The sequence below is a fragment of the Dryas octopetala genome, chromosome 5, assembly GCF_963921425.1.
Source record: "Dryas octopetala chromosome 5, drDryOcto1.1, whole genome shotgun sequence".
NCBI classification, from domain to species: domain Eukaryota; kingdom Viridiplantae; phylum Streptophyta; class Magnoliopsida; order Rosales; family Rosaceae; genus Dryas; species Dryas octopetala.
Genome location: NC_141370.1, coordinates 9858910 through 9874070, shown reverse-complemented (window position 1 = coordinate 9874070; position 15161 = coordinate 9858910). Strand labels below are relative to the sequence as shown.

At 35.6% G+C, this 15161-nt stretch overlaps 2 protein-coding genes across 3 annotated transcripts; one reads left to right on the top strand and one right to left on the bottom strand.

Moving 5' to 3' along the window:
* Positions 1-202: 202 nt before the first annotated feature.
* On the bottom strand, positions 203-7231 carry PFK5 (phosphofructokinase 5). Of its 2 annotated transcripts, XM_086244544.1 has the most exons (13): positions 6836-7231; positions 6653-6743; positions 6481-6554; positions 6244-6355; positions 3537-3632; positions 3282-3383; positions 3106-3180; positions 2480-2620; positions 2201-2317; positions 2013-2117; positions 1742-1822; positions 831-959; positions 203-694 (listed from the first exon to the last, which is right to left on the bottom strand). In XM_086244544.1, the coding sequence occupies exons 1-13, from the start codon at positions 7135-7137 to the stop codon at positions 527-529; spliced, it is 1593 nt and encodes a 530-aa protein (XP_086100670.1). In that variant the 5' UTR covers positions 7138-7231; the 3' UTR covers positions 203-526. The 2 variants fall into 2 exon arrangements, with proteins under 2 accessions (XP_086100670.1, XP_086100671.1); XM_086244545.1 differs by lacking the exon at positions 2480-2620.
* Positions 7232-12846: 5615 nt separating this feature from the next.
* On the top strand, positions 12847-14110 carry LOC147284121 (uncharacterized). The gene is made up of 3 exons (XM_086245391.1): positions 12847-12909; positions 12985-13046; positions 13445-14110. Exons 1-3 carry the CDS (start codon positions 12864-12866, stop codon positions 13955-13957), a joined length of 621 nt encoding a protein of 206 aa, XP_086101517.1. The 5' UTR covers positions 12847-12863; the 3' UTR covers positions 13958-14110.
* The last annotated feature ends 1051 nt before the right edge of the window (positions 14111-15161 follow it).

The following is a 15161-nucleotide window of genomic DNA, read 5'->3' as shown; positions in this document are numbered from 1 at the left end:
CATTGTAAAGCATCAACACCAGTCTTTGTATGAGCAACCAAGAAAAGAGATCTGACATGAAATATTATGCTGAATGAGAACAGCTAATGTGCATTGCTGCTTTTACACATATTGTTCTTATTATTGAAAATTTATTACCAGGAAGAACTCTGTCACAGCATAGCTACTAAAATTTACGTGGAAAAAAAAAGACCGGCAAAAATAGATATCCCAAATTTTGAAACTAAATTATATATATGAATCCAGTATAATCGGTCTGGTTCGTTTTATCAGTAAACTCATTCATTATATTTATAGGATACAACAAATGATGTACAGAAACATTATGAACCAAGCACCAATTGCTAGGCTGTACACTAGACAAAACTAGAATGGGGAGGGAATGTCATCCTTCTGTATTATTTCTTCTACAGCATGCGCGAGCAACCAAACCAGAGTCCTTCTGACGCTGGTTATTTTTCCTATAATTCACTCTTCCAAATTTATATATTCTCAAAAAAAATGCCAGATAATTAGGCCTACATAATTAGATGAAGTCTGGCTGGCCTGTCGAAGTCAAGCAACGATGCCACATTCGGCTGTTAGGATCCACAAGCCTCGGATAAGAAATGACCTCAGGAATTGGAAGGTATACATAATGAGTGTTGCATGTGCCAACTGTGATTCCACTATATCCAGCGAATGCACCATGAACCTGTCATAGCCAGTCATGCATATTGAAAGTACTTCAGCAGAGATTCCCAGCTCAATAGTTTCAAAACCAAAAGAGAAGAAATTTATAATGCTCAATGGTCTTTTATTTATGTGTGTGTGTGGTTTGAGAGACTCACGGCATTTTGTCCTAGTACAGCGCAAAGAATTCCATCTGATGCATTTGCACGACATGCACGAATCATGTATGTGGGATCTATGTACTTCACATCAACAGGAACACCAATCTCTTTAAATTGCTTTTTTGTCTGGCACAACACAAGAATGCAGATTACCATATACACCAAACCTTTCATCCACGTATGAACAGAGCAATTAAAAAAACTTATAATCAGAAGAATTGAATTCTGTGAACATTAGATAAGTCTTATGAAAAGAAACAAAAACACTCAATTATTATCACTGCTTAAGACAACACAAGTAGGATATACGACTCAAGCACACACAAGCTTATTAAAGGTCCTAATGTGATTCATTACCTACAGGAAGCTGACATGCTATTTATCCACGTAGTTTTAATTGGTGATCAAAACACAATAGGCTATGTATTAATACTATATATGGTCTTAAATCACTATAATATTCAAGGTCTAAAGCAAGATCAGCACCCTGAGAGTGGTAATTACTATAAGATCAATTGTTTTGTTTAACTGCTCATAAGTTGATCAACAACATGGCAAATTTTCCCTTTTCCCAGTTATAGGGAAATATAAGGCTTAAACAAAGTGGAATAAACAGAGAATTTGTCCACCCTGTCTAATATAGCGGTGGTACATGATTGGTAATAAAAAGCCTAGTCAACAAGGAAAGTTTCCTCATTTTTTTTTTCTATGAAAGGCTTAAGCAAATTTCGGTCTAAATAATGACCCTATTCAAATTTCCTGCAATCTAACACCTTGAGTATTGTCTCGTCAAACCACAACAGCATCTTCTCTATTATCTAAAAGTAAATCCCTAGCTAATGAGCAATACTGAGCTGAAGTTCTCAAACCAATGGAAATCTTAATCACATTAAAACACAATCACCAACCTCTTGTTGAATGTAAACGCCAATATCCCCATATACAACATTTCCAGATGCATCAGTAGCATTGGTTTTCTGTAGTAAATTCTGCATGAAAAGAACCACACAGCACTCAACAATCTCACTTGTAGACAAAAAAACATCAACCAGAAAAAATGAACTAAAAAATAGTTTTCATGATTTAGACATGGAATCCAGGGAAGAAATAATCATTATCCTTATCAGTTCAATATACCTTAACCTACAAGCAAAAGATATGACTTGAATTATAACTCACCTGCCCTGCTCCCTCTGCTACACAAACTACAGCTGATCCCTTTGTTTCAATTAGGTATTTCAGATGGCGCAAAATACCATGAGGACCGTGTATTTGAAAAGGTACCTAGGAAGTGCATATATCAATAGCATCAGTGTAGGTTGGAAAAATAATTAAATAATTATGCAATTCACATGTAGCTAAAGTACCTCAGGTATCAAACATATGTCAATTTGTCCACTAGCCAGGGATGCGTGCATTGCTATGAATCCACTGCTGCGGCCCATCAATTTCACAATGCCAATGCCATGGTAAGCACTATGTGCCTATTACAAGATTGAGGAGAAAGATCAGCTTACCATGCAGACATCACTGCCAGAAAAAAGTTGGGTAGAACCCTTGTATAATAATAAATACATGATTGGGAGGCAAAAAAGAAGTTGAATAAGTAACATAGAAAAAATATAAATATCAAAAGTCATTCCTACCTCAATATATGCTGAATTTATTGCTCGTTGTGCTTCTTCAACAGCAGTATCAAAACCAAAAGTTTTGTCCATTAGCAAAATATCATTGTCTATGGTTTTTGGCACACCAACTACAGCTATCCTTAACTGTCTTTTACGGCACTAAAAGAAAAGGAGGAAAAAAGCAATTAAATTAAACTTAAAGATGCTAGAAAAATAAAAGAACCAAGCATTCACAGCTTGCAGAGACTATAAGCTTGTCACAAGTTGAGATCCTACAAAACCCTCCCATCATTTATGTTTATATTCCAGTACATCAATTCCTAACCTCTGCCAGCATTGATGAAGACATTTTAATAACACTAGTAAATAGACAGACTATCCCAAACTAATAGTATAGTGCATTCAAATGCCTGCCTGCCCTAAAGTTTCCCTTTTATTTTTCAGCCTTAATTGTTTACCTTTTTCCATCTTTTTTTCAGTCTTTATTGTTTAAGACATGAAATTGCACTAAAACTTGAAAGACAAATCTCTTATGCATGGTCTATGAATAAAATGCAAAAAAAAAACCTAAATAATGAATGGATTACCGAACTCAACATATGACATAGTTTACCAAGTTATTACAGAGATACAAGCTTACCAACCTCATCATGTATTGCATTGGCTCCAGCATGTGTGCCGTTTCCACCCAAAACAAAAAGCATGTTGATTCCTCTTTCCTGATATCAACACACAAATACATATATCACAATACTTAATTCTAGGAATCATAATGCTAAAATATTATCAATTCCCTTAAAGAAGCTTTCCAAATAATCACCTCCAAACCATCCACCATTTCACTAACGCTGGGACCTCCACGTGAAACTCCTAACAAGCTTCCACCAGAAAGATGAACATTCTGAACCACTTTCCTTGATAGCTGATAATCGAATCCATTTTTAACATATTAGTCTACAACACTCAAAGTACTCTCAAAATAGAAGAAACATATTGACCCTAAAAACATAGCAAGAGAAGATTGATTGAATGATTCATATTAGATGTGTACTTGCAAGGACAAAAAGGAACTTACTGGCATTTCAGCTAATTCTTTATCAGAAAATCCACGATAACCATACGGAATCCCCACAATCTTTTTTACACCGTATATTTCAAGTGTAATAACAATCTGCAGAGCATATATGATTGAAGTGTGTTAAATAGAATAGAACTCTAGAATGAAGACTGACAGAACTCAAAAGGAAAGATTCTAAGCTCCAATTTGTTAAGTAGCTCCAATCAAGTTAAACTTGTTGCCTCATCAGTGGATAGTAAGTCTACTATATACACAGCCAGGAAACTGCACAAGTGCACAAAAACAATTTCTTTTTCTTAAGTAATACAATTGACATTCCTTTAAAACAATTTGAAGAGTAGGGCAAATCTTGAGTCTATCATATGGTGCTTCAACCTGTTATTCACCAAAATGGCAGTCACTAAGAGGTTTTCTATTGTTCTTTCCCAGCATAGAAATGCATCTGCTAGGCATCTAACTTCACTGTCACTTCCATGCAAAAAAAAAACAACAACAAAAAAGATATTCTTGAATTTTACTAGGTAAAAGAATGTGATGCACTAGCAATAGCTTGATTATTCAAAAGAAATATCCTCTTTGGAAGCTCAAAACTATGCCCACAGGCCCAAGTCTATCAATGAGGCCTTTTTGGTCCAAAGAGAAATGTGGTCATGGTAATCAAAAAAATCTGTCATTCTTAAATGTCATCTAAGAATTAGTCAGAGAGTAAATATAAGAGTTGATGTCAAAAGTTATTAAGAATCAATGTATTTGGGTCATACAAGACTCAATATCTTTTATGTTTTCTAAGAGTCTTCAATGTATCACATTCTTCTGCAAAAAATATTCTTATAAGATATCCTTATTACTAATTTGACTAAATTTTACCAGGAAAAAGAATGTGATGCACTAGTGACAGCTTGATTGGGAAAAGAAATATGTATTATTGCAAAAGATAAAATCCTCGTATTTCTTCGGGTTTAGCAACAAATCACCATTATTCTATGACTATGTTGTCTAGATTACTTATCAAATGGAAGAAGAGTGTAAAACGAGAGCCTCCATGAGAGTTTCGTTAGAAGGCACTACTAAAGTGAGAAATCCATTGTAATGAAATCTGTAGTAAAGAAAAGTGAAATGATAAATCTGTGGTTCCACTTCTTCTACCAACCATTTGATAGTTCTTCTGCACCTAAGCGTGCACAAAGTAGTGTAGGCTTTAGTTATAAAACCAAAACCGAGGTGCAATGTTGGACATGTAAAGGCTTCAGAATTCTTTTTAGCATAAGGCCCAAATCGATTGGTGGCATTTGCAAATAAGGAATTGGCAATGTTTGCAGATAAAGAAGTTTTAATTACCTTTTTGTCACCCCTGAACACTGAGAAAAAGAATGTAGTTTTGGAAACATAACAAGAACATGGTGAGATAAGACTTCCGACATAGTCATGATAGTTGACAACCCTGTTTGGTTTTACATCCTCCTCTCACAACACAAAAGGAACATGGAGAGGAATATTAGCGGCACTTCTCAAACACATATTTGATTTAATAATCAACTGTACGTTCTTGACAGCGGTCGTTGCTCTAATGTTATTGCTAAGGACTCTGTTTTAAAGCTTGTATTGTCTACTAAGCATGACCCAAATCAATATAAAGTTCCATGAGTAAATAACACTACTATTAAAGTCCATAAACACTGGTTGGTAACTTATTCTGTTGGATGATTAGCTGACATTGTGCAGTCTGAGGTGCTACTTGTTAAAGTGTGTCATATTTTCTTCACCCGACCTTGGTTATTTGATAAGAAGGTGCAATGTTCTGGCTATAATAATCCAGGACTATGAGCTAAAGCTTGTGCCAACTAAAGTTTTTCCACTCATAAAACTCAAAAGAACAGTTGGCACTTACCTCCTTAAACACATCGAAGGTGTTGATTCTATTTTGGTCTAACTCCTAACTCAGCCGGATCAAGTTTTTTTTTTTTTGTATTGTTTCGGATCGGGAAAAAAGATGCAATAGCAACAGATTGTTTGAAAAAGAAACATCCTCTTTGGAAGTCCAAGAATGAGCCAGTTGACCCAAGTCTATCAATTAAACTTTTTTGGCCCAAAAAGAAATTTCAATGGAAATCAAGAGCCAGTCTATTTGTGTCATTTAAGAATCATCCTTTTTTAAATGTCATTAAGAGTTAGCCCAAGAGTCAATCTATGAGTAAATGCCATAATCTATTATGAATTATTATATTTGGGTCTTAGACCCAATCTCTTTAACGTTTTCTAAGAGTCTTCTACGATTGAATGAGTATTTTAGGAATCTTTTGAGGTTTCATATGAAGCTTATACTTATCGTAATCGCCAATGAAGACAATTATATTTTGGTGAATGTTTTTACACCTTGTAGATCAGTCTATACTTTTCTCCTCATTTTTCCTCCATCTCTCTAATTTTTCTGCAATTACAGATATCCTAAATATTCTTATTTTCTCTAAGTCCTTATTACTAAACTTTCTATCATCTACAACTTACCATAATCATAGGTGGCACCCACCTTGTTGGTTCTATATCAGAATGTGCATGAAAACAGAAAACATGTTTGATCAGCAATTTAAGAACTACACTTTCAAATACATCATGAAGATTTATATAGCAATTTCATCAAATTATACTTCAAAATCAATGCCAAGCAACACTAGGAAATTTGCAATTACGGTTTGGTGAGAATGACCTGTCTGATGACATCATTAAGACCAGGGCAGAGCCCTCCGCAAGTTACGATTGCTGCTTTCACTTCTTCTGGTTTAAAATATATCTTTTCTCGAGGTCCAGCACGATGAACCCTAGAAAAAATTTCAATATCATATTCATCACAAATTGCATTTGTCGAATTAAAAAGGCTAGTATCACATTCATTCAGCAAGTTCAAGTTGTAAACAACCACAAGAAAGTTGAGAGAAATATTCACCATTGCTCCACCCAAGTACAATTAGGATCAATGCATTCGGCACCAGCAGACGTATGCGACGAGTAGTATATAGTCTGAAAAATTTGAACAAAGAAACCAGAGACAGTACTCTTTAGCATCGACTGAAAAATACTGAATAGACTATCACACTTATCAATTTTGAGATTGATACCTTAAGAAGTACACGATCGTTGTTGTTTATGTAACCGTGCCACTCTTCGTCCGACGGGTAGCCCCCTGCAAAGTCCTCTAATACCGGAGTCCTGTTCATGCGAGCAATTGAAGCAATTTCAGAACTAAATTTCCAAAATTCCAAAAAAAAAAAAAAAAACAGGGAGAGAGAGATGGAGGTGACCTCATCTTGAGGCAGAAAGTGGAGGGAATGGGAACGGCGTCGTCGAAGACGTCAGTGATGTGAGGGATGTTGAAGCGCTGCTCGAAATCCTTCTGGAACTTTGATTTCCAGTCGGGATCGGTGAAATCGATCTTGTCTCGGCCCTGACTCTGGTTCTTGATTCCGGCGAACACGCGGCTCTTCCCGGCGGCGGCTCCGTCGGAAGTCAATCTCAGAGAGCGCGAGCGTTGACTGGAGGAGAATCCATGAGAGCGGTGATGAGAGGCGAGTCCGGGGGCGATTGCATGCGAGAGAGTGCCCATGAAACGGAGATTCTGAGGCTCGCAGAGAGTCAGAGAGAGAGAGAGAGAGAGAGAGAGAGAGAGAGAGAGTTTCGAACAATGCGAGAGAGAGAGTGTTTGAAAAATTGCAGGGTGAGAGACTAATAATAATAATAAAAAGAGAGAAGGCAAAACGGGGTTTTGGCGTTTTGGTTTGGAGGCCGTACGAGCTGACTTGTGAACTCGAAGAGAACGAAGTAGGGAAAGCTTGTCGAAGCTGTCTGTCAAACCAAGAAGTGGGGCCCTCCTCCGCCTTGCTTTTTTGGCTCTATTATTCACCCACCTACGGTCCGCCTTGCGCTTTTCAATGTTGGCTCTATTATACTGCTATAGCCTATAGCCGGCTTTTGTTTTCTATTCTTTTTCTCACTTGCTTTCTTTGCTAAATCAATTTGGATTCTCCGTTATACAGTTATACTTATTTTTGGATTCATTTTTACTCACCACGGTGACGAGACGAGACGGGTCAATACTCACTACAGTGAATGAGTGACACGTCTCACTTGACCATCTTTTTGTGATATATGTCACTCATCTATTATAGTGATAATATTCACTATCACCTTTTTGTAGTGAGCTAAAATAGACTTATTATTTTTTGTTTGTTTCGATCTTAATTATTTATTGTCAATCTAAGATAATAAATGTATGGATGTAACCTTTATATATAGGGGTGGGAATGAGTCAATTTTGGGTCATTTTTGTGTTTCGGTTGCAACTGACAATCGAACTGACCAAGGTTTTGGGTCATTTTTGTGCTTCAGTTGTAACCGACAACCGAACCAACTTGGTTGGTTTGGTTGTTTTCACCCGACTCAGTGATATCGGTTCATGTGTTGATCTTGAAAATAAGTGATAGTCGGACAACCACAACTGACATTGAGTTTTGAGTAGGTTTCCTTTCTTGGGTTTATCAGATAGCATCAAACACAGGTTGTGGGTGTTTTTGGTTTTGAGTTTTGACTTGACTCTTCCAGATAGCCCGGAAGGAATAGAAAATGGAAAAAAACAAAGAGATTGACCAAATTCTTCCTCCGTAGAAATTACTAAACCCTCTGCTTTAATTGAAAATGAAATAGCTTTTTCCCCATTCACAACACACACGCACACACACTTCTTCACTGCCTCAACATTCAATTCAACAACACCAACCCAATTAACCATTTCAGCTGAAAACTGAAACCCAAAGGAACAAGAACAAGAAGAAAAGGCACAAAGAGAGAGAGAGAGATAGAGAACGATGTCAAACATGAAAGAGACGATCCTAACCTCCACCGCGACTAGGAGATCGTGAGCAATCGAGCGTGAACCACAAGCAACCAAGTGTGAACCATCGTCGCGAAGAGGAGATCGCGGCGATCCTAACCTCCTTGTACTCGCCCAAAGCACTAAAGCATCGGACCCGATCGCTCCCCAGATCCATCAACTACATCTTCAAAGAGCAGTGCATCCTCTTTTTCCTCGTAGGTGTAGGTGTAGAGAAGAGAATAAGAGGTGGAGGAAAGAGATTGAAGGTGGGCAGAGTATTAGAAGAAAAATTAGAAGTGCGCAGATGGGGTGTTGAAGACTTGAAGCCACCTTTTAATGAATTGGGTCTTAGTAGGAAACAAAAATAGGTCGGTTGTCGGTTTTAACAACCGACAAAGTCGGATGGCAATTATCAACCGACCCACAAAGTCAATTCGGTTGTTGGTTTTCAAAATTCTGCAAAATTGGTTGATCGGGTGGGTCGATTGTTTGGCCGATATGAACTCGACTTGACCCATTCCAACCTTTATTTACACACTCACAACAAGTATTATGAATTTATTTCTTATTTTGCTTTCACACATCATTGATTTTATAATACAGGATTAAGATTCAAAGTCAAGTAAAAAAAAAGACAAGTAGGGAATCTAAATCCTATTAAGTATGATATGATGAGATTTAAATGCATAATTTATAGGGTATGCTTTGTTTGGGATATGGGTCTCATGTTTAATTTTTGGGGTCCAGGTTTCTAAGTATAGGGTAGGAAGTTTGGGTCCAAGTTTAGAGTTCAAGGTTCGGACTCACGAGTATATATAGGTTTAGTCCATGTCCTAGGTCCAACGTTCAAGATCTGGTTCTTAGGGTCGTGTCTCGAGGTCCAAGTCCATTGCTTGGGGAATGGGGACTCGTGGTTCAAAGTTAAGAGGATTTGAGATCCATGTCAAGCTTGTAGACTTGTAGTCAAGGTTCTCTCTGAGAGTGAATCGGCCTAGATGAAATTAAGGGAGGCCAAATGTGAAGTAAAGCTTGTAGTCATTCTTTGTATTTATGAAATGTGTGAGTGTGCCATTGCATTGCCACATAAACTAGCTCAGACTAATTAAAATATGTTCGAAAATTCAAATTCTTCATTTTATAAAATCTGAACAACACAAATTACAAAATTCAATGATCATTATTTTTTTATCAAATATAGCCATTTTATTATGATGTAGGCTCGGTTACAGAAAGATCATCATAGAATAAGTCCATCAACTAATTTGGACCTTCCCCTAACCACATCATTACACTAGGGAAAGCACTAGGGAAAGCAAATCGAGTCAATTCATGCGCAACTCAATTTCCTTCCCGAGGGCTGTAAGCAACCCGAGTAATATGCAATTGAGCCAAGAGATCTTTGACATCCTCCACTGTCTAGCAAACCATAATAAGATTTAGTTTAATGGATAAAATACAGTCTTTCATTTGTAATAAGAAGAGGTGTTGATTTCAAAACTCATGAACGAAAATTGATTAATAAAAAAAACTTCAAAGACGGGAGGGTAAAAAGTTTGCCACTAACGTATGAGATGTTAAGTGAAGAATCACAAAATGTGTCCTTATGACGATATCCAGAAAAACAAAATTGAACAACACAAAGAGAAAATAAAATACAAACAAGGGCTTGCATGTATAACTCTGCCACACTGGTGGCGTAACAGAGAATGGCTTTGAACAGATTGATATCAAAGAGTTAGATGGCTGAGAGTAATTTGGGAATTTGAAAAAGCACACGTTAGTCTTTCATGGTGTATGGTCTTGATCTCAGCCATAAATACATGTCTGGTCCACACACATGCATGCTGTTTGATATTATATATTGATTCCAAAATTTGGGATTTATATAATCCACGGTTTCAACCATAATATTATTTTGATCAGTGATCCTATTGCACGCCCAACTGCCCAAGTTGAGAGCTGAGATATGCTTAACAAGTGACATCATTAATTACAACCCCAAGCCTAGAAAGTCTACACCATCCCTGCAAGGCTGCACATGCCTTTCACTTTCTCTCTTCCAAAAACCAAAAAGCACACTTGGGTAGGTTCATGTCACATCATGGCATTCTTCACATGTGAATACCAAACCATAAGTTTGGTTACATTTGAAGTCTTTTACTTATAAATCGTATCATCCAATGTTGTTTCATTAACTCAACCATGCATGCATTGGTTTTCAAGTACTCTTATTTGTAGTATTTCAAATTATTGATCACCTTTTATATCATATATTTTTTTTGACCAAGTTTTATATCATATATTTAATAAAGGTTAAAACCACACAAATAAATTTCATTTTTATTGAAAATTTATATGACGTAAAAATATAGTTGGAATGATACAAATAGTTTTATTCATCAATTTTTATCATAATTAAAACATATATGGTTGGTAAGAACATTTTTCAAAAATTATGTTTGATTTGAAAAAAAAAAAAAATTTACATACAATATGTGATACATTCACTTTTTAATCATTGGATTGGATGAGTTTTAAAGATAAATCATTTCATATTGTAAGGTACAGTTTTTATCATTATATAATGATCATGACATCAATTGTCTTTACTATAGAAGTTATCTTTGTTCACATGTCCAATAAAAAGTGAAATCGAATGGCTCTGGAACAAATTTATATAATTAAACTTCAAGGTTTTAGAGGAGTTAGTTCGGAGATGTAGTTGTAAATTCAGACACTCGAGTTTGAGTTTTTAATTCGATTTTTGGAGCTAGGCAGTAAGGAAGATAAAATCTCTTGTGAATCCCTTAGGTCCGACATAGATTGTCTACCTTTGATCAGCTCAAGAGACTAATTTGATGCGCAAAAATTGACCAAGAACACTCTCAATTACAAAAAATAAAAAAAAATTTATATAATTAATTAGTTGCTTGAGTAATATTTGACACACTCGTGCTACTAATTTGTCTCACTTTGAGTCATCAGTGCGAAAAAGCCATTAATTGAGTTGACAACCATACAAATGATTGCGTGGATGAAAAGCCATTTGCATGCCTCTAATCGTGGGTAATGTAGATATAGTGTTTGAATCAACATTTCTAAAAAAGAAAAAACGAAAAAGAAAATTTGTATTGGACCCATCATCTCCCCTTGTTTCACTTTTTGGCATTTATATTGGATTCAATTATGTTATCATATATAAAGAGGAACTTGCATGTCCCGTATCCCCATCCTCTCTCTCTCTCTCTCTCTCTCTTGGTGACACCAGCCTGCAAGTTATTTTCATCATATATAACATAAACATAATTTTATTCAAAATATACTCATCAGTCTCATGAGTAGGTATAAATCTAACCAACAAAAGAAAAAAGGCCTATTATAGCTCAATCATGACTTATTAATATATAGAATTGAATGCAAGAAGCAAGAGGAATTGCTAGGCTTGCTAGCAACATGCGGTTGCCTTGAGGGACTGTTGCTCCTCACCCGGTTACACGTGTCCATTCAATATAATTAAAAAAAGTTTTCATTTTTGAGGAGTAAAAAAATAAGTTTTATAGTTGGACCTTACTAATGTGTTGAAATGGTTTTATAAATGGATACCTACACAACTCGTTATGATAACATGTCATTATCTATTTCTATATGTGTCAACTTGTAAGTAATATATATAAACCTTAATTTGTGTTCTAAATAAATAAATAGATAAGACGTAAATTACAAAATGTTATATATGTAATAAAAATTAGCAAGTAAAGTCTTTTGATCTTTGGACATGTAAAGGGCTATACGAGTCCTATAATGGATCAAAGTCAAAAACTTATTTTTTATTTGGTAAGTGACATTTTCAATTTGACAGTTGTAGCTGTGGTGTGAACACTATATATTATATGCAGACACTCATTTGACCTTTCAATTTTTTAAAGATTACATCTCTATAGTAAAGTGTAGTTTTTCACCTTTAAATGGTGAATGTATGTGATGCAATGTCCGTACAGTAGAAGTCTCCAACTTGACATATTGAACATGGTTTAGTATATATTTTGCTAAATATAGGCTTCAACTTTCCAAGGGAAGGGTAACTATCCATAGGCCCCGTCATTGGATTGATTATGCTTTAAGGCCAACCCAAACCTTTGATTCCTTCCACGTAAAGCACTTTTTATTTTTGGACAATTATAAAAATCTATTTTCTCATTGTCCAACATAACTAAATTAACTTCCAATGATTTTTAATTTGGGCAGAGACATTTGGCGCCTAAATTTGAATAAGCTGACCAAAATAACGTCCCTAACCGTCATTTCCCTCTAAAAGCAACCCACTTTTATGTCTTGTTCATTCCAACTATAATGTCTATACCACTGGTCCCATTCGCAGCAGTCCTAATCGCTCTGCTTGGTTTAAAATGCTTGATTTGAAGCACAACAGACAAAGTGAGAATTAATGCATAAAGTAGAAGATGGACCAGCAAGGAGTCATATGTAGCAAAGGAGCAGATATACTAGGTTTTGATTTTCAGATTCTAGCTAGCTATATTAATTCTTGTCAAGCTTTTGTTACAATTTGTTGGTTTTTTGCAGATTTCTCAATCTTGCAGTCCAGCGAGGCTACGGATTCAATCAAAAATAGCAATGCTTGGCTGGTGACACTTCAATTAAGAAATAATCCTTTATATTTGTTTTTATTGATTGCATTAGTTTAACATATATACATGGGCTGTTCATTAATCATTGATTAACAAATTAAATATTTGGGGTCTAATAGTTGTTCAGCATATGTGGTATGAGAGCTTTGATTCTAGGAGGTCTAGCTTGGGTTTGAAATTTCAAACTCATGTCCATGCGTCCAACCCCCAATTACTTGTCAACATGTAGAGTGAGGTTGCAGTTGTGGTGTCACGTAAGTGCATAATGAGGCTACACGTGATGAAGAGTGTTAGAGTGATATACATTGCATGTTGGTTCATCTCTAGCTAATATATATTAATGCTATTAATTTTGACATTGCATGTACTTATTACGTAGTTATATTATGGAACAGTTGAACGTGAATGATGACAATTTGAAAAAATTACAAGGGCTCAAAAACAAAGGATTTTCCGGAGCCATTAATATCTCAGAAGAAGAGCTGAAGATTCGCAAAGAGCTTGAGCTGGATGTAGAAAGAGATTTGGAGGCAGAAATCAAAGATGGAATATGCCATCTTGCTCTGAGATTGCACCGCCTTTATCAACACCGAAAGGAAAGAAAGATTAACAACAAAGCATTTTGCGATGAGGTGATTATAAGCCTAAAAATGGAAGGAGGAACCAAGATTGAAATAAAAGAGACCAAAAAAGCAGCAGCACTTCATCATCAAAAGGGTTGTCCTCCTCAGACTCCTACTTGTAGATCATCAGAAAATTATATGCAACCAATTATCATGCAGATGGCTACCAATAATTGCCACACCAAGAAGCTTGATTGGGCAAAAAGTCTAAGGTCAAGCACTGCTGGTCATCCTGTGCAAATCACAAAGAAAATTAATGGCACCAAACTGGGATGGAAAGTGTAATATGGTTTTGGTTTGCTAATTATGGTGTTGATCGAGGTTAATTTTTTTTGGCATGAATAATACCAGTACGTGCTACTGTGCTACATATTAGATAATTTTGGTGATGCTACATGTGACCTTGTATAACACTCATGTTTCTAGATTTATTTTTTACTCTTTTTGGCTTGGATTTTTTTTTTTTTTGGATGCTATATAAGGATAAATCCTTCTCTCCTTTTCTCCACACCCTCGAACAACCTCAAAGTTGGTGTACACCAGAGACTCAGAGAGGAAAGAATGCATATCCCAATTAATCACACAAACTGGTCCCAGAACTTGAGTGGCTACTATTGCAGCACATCCAAGTTTCCATCACACCAACCCCTTGGGGTTAAAAAGTGACTAAATTGAATTTTTGGCCTGGATTTTAAGAATAGACACGAAAGTGACAACTTATTACAAAGGCTTAATTATCGATTTACCACCCAAAATTGTAACTCATTCCCACTTTACCACCTGAAAGTTTTTTTGTCCCAGATTACCACCTGTAACTTACATCTGTGTCCCATTTTACCTTGTTTCGTCAACAATTCCGTTAATGCTGACGTGGCGCGCTGGATGTGCGCCACGTGTCACATCTTTTTTGTATTTTTTGATTTTTTTGATTTTTCTATTTTTATAAACTTTGAAAATTAATTAAAAATAGCTTCGAACTTAGAAAAATACAAGGAAAATTCCTACCGACTTGTCTTAACTAGTACTAATTTACTATGGGGTCAAAATGCCAATTTTCCCCCTAAAAATTTCCAAAAAATTTGGAAAGTCCAAATTTATTTCTAGAAAATTAAAATACTCTAGACTCTTTGAAAATTCATAGAATAATCTCCCGAACTCCAAAAAATATGAGGTCTGCACCGTTAGTCTTCTAAAAACTAACATTACCTTTCTCGTGAACACTTACTACCCAAAAGACCTCTCGGTCTTAGAGAAAAATAAAATTCCCTATAAAATAAATTCTAGAAAAATTCTAAAATTTCTGTAAAGTCTCGAAATAATTCTCTAAAACAAGTTTTTGGTAATTTTTCAAAATATTTTTGAGAATTTGTCCAAGAGTTTACGAAAATTCTAGAATTTTTTCTAGAATTTATTTAATAGAGGAAAATTTATTTTAATTTTTTAGAAATAAATTTGGACTTTCTAATTTTTTTGAAAATTTTTAGAGGGC

What these genes read in the sequence shown, in the direction of transcription:
- PFK5 (XM_086244544.1), bottom strand. Translation starts at nt 7,137, where the DNA reads ATGGGCACTCTCTCGCATGCAATCGCCCCCGGACTCGCCTCTCATCAC. An exon ending in CCAATGCAATACATGATGAG is followed by an intron (nt 2,621 to 3,105) that starts GTTGGTAAGCTT and finishes CTTTTCTTTTAG; the next exon opens with TGCCGTAAAAGACAGTTAAG. An exon ending in TAAATTCAGCATATATTGAG is followed by an intron (nt 2,318 to 2,479) that starts GTAGGAATGACT and finishes ATCTTGTAATAG; the next exon opens with GCACATAGTGCTTACCATGG.
- LOC147284121 (XM_086245391.1), top strand. Translation starts at nt 12,864, where the DNA reads ATGGACCAGCAAGGAGTCATATGTAGCAAAGGAGCAGATATACTAG. An exon ending in CAAAGGAGCAGATATACTAG is followed by an intron (nt 12,910 to 12,984) that starts GTTTTGATTTTC and finishes GGTTTTTTGCAG; the next exon opens with ATTTCTCAATCTTGCAGTCC. An exon ending in AAAATAGCAATGCTTGGCTG is followed by an intron (nt 13,047 to 13,444) that starts GTGACACTTCAA and finishes ATTATGGAACAG; the next exon opens with TTGAACGTGAATGATGACAA.